This window comes from Raphanus sativus, chromosome 2 (genome assembly GCF_000801105.2).
Source record: "Raphanus sativus cultivar WK10039 chromosome 2, ASM80110v3, whole genome shotgun sequence".
Taxonomy (NCBI): Eukaryota; Viridiplantae; Streptophyta; class Magnoliopsida; order Brassicales; family Brassicaceae; genus Raphanus; species Raphanus sativus.
The window spans coordinates 8,431,986-8,440,831 of NC_079512.1; the positions used below are offsets into that span (position 1 = coordinate 8,431,986).

General features: G+C 27.5%; 1 protein-coding gene across 1 annotated transcript; it reads right to left on the reverse strand.

Moving 5' to 3' along the window:
• Positions 1-1,492: 1,492 nt before the first annotated feature.
• Positions 1,493-3,864, reverse strand: LOC108841987 (protein FLOWERING LOCUS T). Its single transcript, XM_018614776.2, has 4 exons — positions 3,623-3,864; positions 2,713-2,774; positions 1,982-2,022; positions 1,493-1,906 (listed from the first exon to the last, which is right to left on the reverse strand). The coding sequence occupies exons 1-4, from the start codon at positions 3,821-3,823 to the stop codon at positions 1,683-1,685; spliced, it is 528 nt and encodes a 175-aa protein (XP_018470278.1). The 5' UTR covers positions 3,824-3,864; the 3' UTR covers positions 1,493-1,682.
• Positions 3,865-8,846: the final 4,982 nt, after the last annotated feature.

Sequence of the window (8,846 nt, forward strand, 5' to 3'; positions counted from 1 at the left end):
AAGTTTATTTTTAAAAAGATAGAAACACACTGTAGTTGCATTCATGAACATAATTTATAATATTTTAAAATTCATGTACATATCTGAATATTTATAAAACAACTAAATCCTAATAATTTGTAAATCATCACTTCTTTAGAATTGTGAATACATTTTATAATTTTATCAATGAAAATTAGGTAAAATTTTAATTTTAATTTATAATTTTTCTTAATGATATTAAATGATCACTTTATGTTGTTTGAAATTAATTTTATTTAAATCATTTAATCAAAAATATAATTATTATAAAATATGTTTTCTTAAAATTTATCTTAACTATTTTCTTTTGTAAATTATATATATAAACCTATATATTTTGAAAATTATTCAATATTCACTTTTTATTTGTGTTTTTAGGGAAAATATAAAGTAAGAAAAAATAAATCCGTTTTTTGTATATACAAAATCTATATATTTTATAGATATTTCCTTTTTATTATATATGGGTTTATGAAATAAATAAACTATAATAAATAAAGATAACTAAAGCTTCATTAACAAAAAGGAAACTAAACAATTTTTTAGTAAAGATAATTATGTATAACTAAAATTAATTCATTAAGGGTATTCGTGTAATCAACCACTGTGAGAATCAATGTAAGCGCGACACATATGAAACTGACTTCTCAAATAATATTATAGAGATATATATATATAATATTAATATTATGAAAGTAAATATAATATAAATTTAATTATGATATTATCTTTACATTTTGTAATTACTCTCAAGATGTGATAAATTATTAGCTAAATAATTAAAATTATTTATTAAAATTAATAATTGAACATAAAATATTACTAAGCTTAAAATTATGGGAAACATGACAAACAGAAAATTCACCTCTTAAATAATAGAATAGATTAATGAATCTTTATTTGTTATTGTGTTACAAGATTAAGTAAACCATACAAGTTTCCAAATTGATGCTACTAATTAAGTTTTAGAATATGTTCTTTATTATTTACTTCCTTATCAAGAATTAGTTAATATTTAAATGATTATAATTTGTTATCATTAAACAAAAAGTCCTTATTTAAATTTTTAATTTTTAAAAATAAATAACTTTGAAATAAAGCATGTTAAGATATATTTTACTATAATTTTAGATTAAATAATATTTTTCACCTTTCGTTTTCTTTCTCAAATAAAAATGTAACATTTTGTAAATAGCATATATTTGGATTAAGCCCATACTAATCTTTTGAGCCTTGACTTAGAAACAAAGAAATATTCTCCAACAAGTTTATTGTTATAAATATGATGATTGACTAGCTAAAATGTGTATTATGTGACATCATATGATGAACTCAAAAGTATAACAAAAAGCAGATTCCAATGCCACTACTGTACTCATAGTCCCTCTTTCCGAATGTTAAGATACTGTTGCATCAAAATGAGTAAAACATACGTAACATGCTATATATAACACTTTTATTTCATGTAGAATGATATAAAATATTGCATCACATACCATATAAATAAAAACACTCCCCCTCGGATTTATTTAATACATATAAAACTACTATATTTATTATCACCGTTCATTGCTCGTATAGTAAAAGGCTTCTTATAAGACTGTAGATGCATAAATCTCATTATGAGTGTGCAATCATGGTTATTAAAAGAAGAGGCTCATCTAACTTCTTCGTCCTCCGCAGCCACTCTCCCTCTGACAATTGTAGAAAACCGCAGCCACGGGAAGGCCGAGATTGTATAGGGAAGCAAACTCACGAGTGTTGAATTGTTGGCGCCACCCGGGTTCATACACTGTCTGCCTACCGAGCTGTCGGAACAATACCAGCACGATGCGATGAATACCCGAGTTGGGCCTTGGACTCTCGTAAGACACAATCTCATTTCCTGCAATACAACATGAAACGCATCAAAATTCGTTCTATCGACTGTCTAGCAATCAATCTATAGAATAAAACTCACCAAAGTTTGTTCCAGTTGTCGCTGGGATATCAGTCACCAACCTGTAATAAGAGTACCCATATAAAATTTTAAGATATTGCACTTAAACATAAGAACTATTTTTAGATGATAATAACGTAACCAATAGACTATTGGTGCTAATGAGATCCATGGTTTTATTGTAATTTCCAACCAATAGATTGTCGGTGTAAGTGACTCCAAAACATTCAAATCGAGTCTCTGAAAGTTTTACATTGTGCATGCATATATAAAAGTGAGACGATACTATATATATGTGTGTGTGTGTGTGTGTAATAGCTGTGATATAACAGAAAACCTAGTCGGCTAGTCCTAGCCCCTTCGATTCACAAAGATATGTCATCAGGCTAAGAATGTTCGTACATATAACTTTAAAGTGAAAAACCGAATCTTAGTATTAGTCACGCCCCATATTTCAACAGAATCATTGTGTAGCTCTGTTAAAAAAAACATTTATACATATCTTATATGGACATCTAAAGCTTTTGAAGTCTCTTGAGTTTATCATTGGTGTATGGGCTTTGTTCGGAAACAAAGTGATAAACCGCTTTCTTAAAGCTGATTATACACGTCCTGGTCTACTAACAAACGGAAAACGTTTGACTTTTATTATCAGTGATTTACAAATTTTCGAAGTCTCCGATTGATATACATATCAAACATGTTTGAGGATAAACTAAAATTGAATAAAAGTGGTAAATTAGTGCACAAACCAGTGAAGATATTCTCGGAGGTGAGGGTTGCTAGGACTTGGAACATCTGGATCCACCATAACCTACATTAAACCCATGACCACTAAAATACGTTACAAATAAGCCGAAGAAGAATGAAAATATAAGAATATCATTCTCAAACTTATCAAGAAAGCAGAAAATATTTTTTTTGAAGTTTGAGAAATGAGAACACAAAAAAAAAAGATGAATAGAAAAAGGTAGCTCCTAGCTACATGTCTATGTATAGCAGGTATCTTAAAGACTGGCTTTAATGTACGTACCTATTCAAACAGTCATACAATAGGGATAAAAAATCAACATTATATATTTATGTAAATGACCATTCTGTTTCTTTATTATTATTAGTATTATTATTATTATTATTATTATTATTATTATTATTATTATTATTGTTATTGTTATTATTATTATTACGAACCCAGATATTTTGTCAAAGCATCGAAGAATTAAAAATAAAAAATAAAGATACAATCTAAATTTTTGGACGAACAAAGAGAAAACCAAGATTATTACCCAATATAAAAGAATAAGTATGCAAAAGGTTCATAAGGAAAACATCTGCGATTCGGATAAGACAAAGAAAGAAAAAAATTGTTTTTTTTTTGCTAACAAGAAGAAGTAGAAAGAAAAGAATTGTTAAAGAATATAATTGTTTACATTTAGTTTGGTATTTGATGAAATGATTCATGGAATCATCTCATGGTAAAAAGGGAAAAATAAATACTTCTTAACATGGGTATCTAGAAGTTCAACCAATAAATCGTAAGAAACGTGAACAAGGGAAATATTTATCTAAAAGTCTCCTGGTGGGTCTGCATGGCCGGGGTATATTGGTAGAAAGAGAAGAATAACGAAGAAATGAGAGAAAAGAGAGTTTAAATGTAAGAACCAAAGTGTAGAAGTTCCTTAGGTCTTCTCCACCAATCTCAACTCTTGGCTTGTTCAGAACTTGAGAAGGCCTTAGATCCAACCCATTTGTCACCTCTCGTTGGCCATAAGTAACCTTTAGATCGATTGATCTTGTAAAACACTCAAGAACGTCTCCTACAACTCTCCCTACCACAAGAGGATCTCTATTACTTAGAGACATCTTTGATCTAAAACAAACAGGAGGTTTCTGATTTAATTGTTTCTTATTCTTCGTATCTTATGAACTAACCCTCTACTTGTAAGTGATATATATAGTGTCTTGGGAGTTGAATTAGCACGGGTAGGTGAACTCATCACCACAATATTTGTCGTGTCTATAGTGATGTACGAGAATCTAAAACTGATTCTATGTGCATCACATATTGTCTTCTTATTTCTTATTTCATATTTCTCTTTTTTTTTTTTTTATGTTTGTGGTATTCGTCCAAAGCCACCACTCTAATAGCTAGACTGATAATATTCCAAATTTATCTCACCCACTAGGTAAGCTAATAATATTTGATTCATTTCCTTCGACTAACTACCTCTCTGACTTGTAACCTAAAAGAAAAAGACCTCTCTCGACGATATACTTGCTAGTATGTTATTTTCGCAAATCAGTAGTGCAAATAAAATCAGTGCAAATACACCCAACAAAAGTATGAAGTATTACCCAGCTTGGTTCGGATCCGTGATCATAATTTTAAAATAATATAATGATACTTAATTTTAATAAAATAACCATTGTAAAATATATGTGATATAAATGAACCAATATTGTATTTTTATGTGGAACAATATATGTTATAGTATTGGGAAATCTATATTTATGTTCAATGTTTTTATAATAATTTTTATCTACTATATATAAATATATTTAGTATATTATTATTTTTTTTGAGAATTGGAAGTTTGTAATTATATATTAGGTCGGCCGCATGTTTAATTAACTCATCTCATAGGTGACCTATGTTTGTAATGTTTTTTTCTGTAAATCCATATTCAATTTGTCTCACATTTATATAATTTGAAAATCGACAAATATTTTAAATTTGAATGCCAGTTAAGTCATATTTTTACTTATGGTTTCTTATTCATAATTGTTTCGTAATTTAGATTTTATTATATGCAGTATGTAATTATTCTGGTTATTAAAATAAAAGATAAATATAAAGAGGAAATATATATATATATATATATATATATTAATATAAGGAATTTTTAATAACTAATATAAGATTTATTACATGATTTTGTATTTAAATATATATTGTGTTAAGTATCTTTAATGAATTAATATTATGTTAAAACATTCTCAGTAATATAACATGTAGTGGCGAAATATCTTTTTTTAATATGTTTTAATAGTATATAGATATATTGGTCATTTCAATGGTATTAAATAATAGTAAAATTACACGTAAGCCATTTATTTGGTAAAATATATATGTGATCGAGAATATGAATATAATACTACCTCTGTTCCCGAAAGTAGGATTTTTTAGAGTTTTCACGTTTATTAAGAACATAATAAATATTTACTTTTTAATTTACTATTTATTTTTATACATTTTCTAATAACTATCCACCAGTGAAATTTAATCAATTCAAATATTCACAATTAATGTTTCTTAAAAGTATACAAAAGTACCTTAAAAATATAGAAAATCTATCTTTGTGAACCAAAAATTAAATCTAGAAAATCCTACTTTCGGAAACGGAGGTAGTATATAGAAACTGCTAGCTAACGATTTAAAAGGGCTTAGGTGTAGCATTCATGTTATAATTTTGTTTGTTTGATTGTTATTTTTGAATAAAATGTTAAATTTGATTCAAAAGAATATATACTTTTTTACAGCAAAAACCACTTTTTCATGATTTTATTTTCTCACAAAAATATGAAAACAGTTGCTAAACTAACTCACTGCTCCAATCCATGTTTAAAACGCCGTAGTGAATCTCTTATCATGAGGAGAGGTCAGCGACATTACCCTGTTCTTGACTAGTTTGTTGATGTTACGGAAGAGAACTTCTGATGGTGTAGACAGACCAATATAATGTACTAATGACTAGAAAAGGTTCTCAGTGATATCATGTTTTAATTGATTGTTTGTTTATAACCAATATCATGGACTAATCGTTACATACAGTGACTTATAGCGAGAGAAGCAAGTTGTAAAATGTGATTTGGTGTTCTTAATTCCAAGTTGTTTCCGTGAACTTCTTAACTATTAATACCAAGTTCCAATAGCAGACACACATCTGGCATATTTATCTGTGAGGTGACTTGAGATAGAAAGAATAAATATATCATATGTCAATCTAGCATTGAAACCAATAAACTGAGAACACTTGTAAATAAAATCATTATTCAATACTGTTAATTATTTTAACTACTAAAAGTTAAAAGCTGATGCCTACTTCTGAAATTTGATATCTATAAATTGTGAAATATCGACCATCCATTTGTTCTCACCAGGTGATACATGCGTCTATGAACAAACTTGCTAATTTGGGAGATTTTGGTTTTAATATATAGATAGATATTGATATTGGTCCATTGCCACTAATTAGAGCATATATTGACCTCCTCGAAGATGAATTCATAACCATAACCCAACAATTGAGGGGTTTATTTAGTGACGCGTGTGTATTGATTTTATGCGTTCCTGGTATTGAAATAGCAGGTTTTGAAATATTTCATAGTAGTATTATATTATTGGTACACTATATTTACAATTTTAATTTATCAAGTTCACATAATATTGAGCTTATATTTCTAATATATAAAAGAATTGAACCATGGCATGTAGCATATATTTGTTTTTTAATCTGTAGAATGAATATCTCGATAATATTATTCTGTTTGGTTACAACTTTAGCAATATTATACAAACTGAAATGATACAGAAGTCATGCATGTACATTGCATTCAGTACCTGTAGAAAATAAATTGCACTAAATTTAATTTACATAAGAACCGAAAGAATTTCTTGTGTTAGAGAAAGTTCGATTGCAGACAAGATTAATTGTTCGCTTCAGGGAGAAAGATGGATTGTCCCCCACTTGTCTTTTATTTTCCAAACCTTTTGATTTTACGTCTTCTCGTCTATCCGATAAATGTTTACTTTTTAACAGTGTTTTTAAACTCGAATCAGACCGACGATCAGACCGGATTGAATCATGAACCAGATAATAATCCAGATTGAATTAATACCAGAATCTAAGTAAAGTAAAACCGATAAAAATCTATATCTAACCGTAAAAAATCCGGGAACCAGCGATCCAACAAATCAGCAAAACCATGGTTTATATAAACCAAAAATTTGTTAATAAAAAATTAGTATTTCTTTTTTTTTAAAAGTAAAAATAGAATTTATGAAAAATTAATACAATATCACTCTCGTCTTTTTCTTTTAGCGTCCCTAAACTCACAAATTAGAAGATTCACAATGTTTAATTTTTGTATCATAATATTTTTTTGTCTTCTTCTCATATTGTTCAAATTTATTTCGTGATCACTTTTATAGAAGAATTTAATAATTGAAACATTTACGTTTGTGAAATTTGTTTCATTTATAAAAGGACAAAACACTTGTTCTATTTTAAATATAATTTTCCCTAATGTGTAGATAATTTTTTTTAAAAAGTGATTCATATTTGGAATGATAAAAATCTGGAGACTAAAGTTTAAATGTGATTTTCGTATTGATTTTAGATTTAAATATTAATTTATTTTATTACTTTTGTTACATTTTCGTTGTTATTTATGTAATGAATTCCAAGGTTTCGGCATAAGAAAAAGTGGAAAGACATCATAATGAGATCCTAATCTCAAAGCAAAAAGGGGGATATGGCGGAATTGGTAGACGCTACGGACTTAATTGGATTGTGTAGCAGACAACAGCGGGGCTCGAAAATTGGCTATTGAAACATTTTATTTGATATGATATATTTTTGTAAGAATATACATATTATTTACAGAATATCATTAAATTTAATTTAATTCAATCAAACCCGATCAAATCTATTTCGAACCCGATCAAACTACAAATAACCCATGAGTCAAAATATTTCTGATTCGATAACCGGTCCAGTTTAAAAATTACTGCTTTTTGTTAGCAACGAGTTTTCTTTCTTTCTTTAATTTTGTTGAAATTTTCTTACCTCAACAAGTCTCAAATCTTTTAATTTAGTAATGTGTTTTTAACTATATTTAACGCCAAATCAATTAACCAGAGTAATCAAGCCATCAGCTTGTTGTAATTGATCGTCTCCATTTATTAACTTTCATGTCCGGTGGCTGATCTAAAAGACTAAAAATAGTTTTTATCCAGAACAAAACCATAAACAATTTTTAATATCTTTACATATTTGACTATTGAACAGAGGCATTATTCAATTATATATAAAAGTACAAAATTAACAAAATTCGTGGTGTTGTCCATGTCTCTGGTTTGGGTCTGATGTAAGTACTTTTAGTAAGTATTTTATTTTAGTTTTAATAGAATGCAAAATGGTCTTTTGACTTTTTTTCGTCGTATGCAATGTTTGTCACCCTAATTTATGGTGGCCACCCATTTTCCAATTTTTGCAGCATTTTTTATATTTGCCATTTTCCAAAAATTGCAGCATTTTTTATATTTGCTTTGATATTTTGTGATGTTTAAAAAATCAGTTGGCAATAGTTATAAGATTTATATATAATTATTGATTAGGTGGATATCTAGACTAATTTAAAATAAAATTGTTTAAGCATCGTTTAGTCTGAACTCAATTTGCCGTATAAACAGATTATTAGGACAGTATTTTGCATTTGATATTTGTATATCTAACATAACACATTCTGATAGCGTTCAAAAATGAATTTTTATATATCAACACTAGATTTGATTACTTTTATAAATATGTTTACAGAACTGAAACGCTACTAATCTTATTAGTTTATACATATTAATAATCGACTAGACATTATTTGAAAAATAAGTTTTCAATTTTTTCTTATTTGTCATTTTCACTAAAAATAACATGACACACTAATAATTATGACATAATTTATGTTTAGTTGTGATATGGACAATTAGATTATAAGTAAATACAATCAAATATAATATTAAATAATATAATGATAGGATTATAACAATATTTTACCAATTTCAAAACATTACTTAATTCTAATTTTTATAATTATACAGTTTCATTGT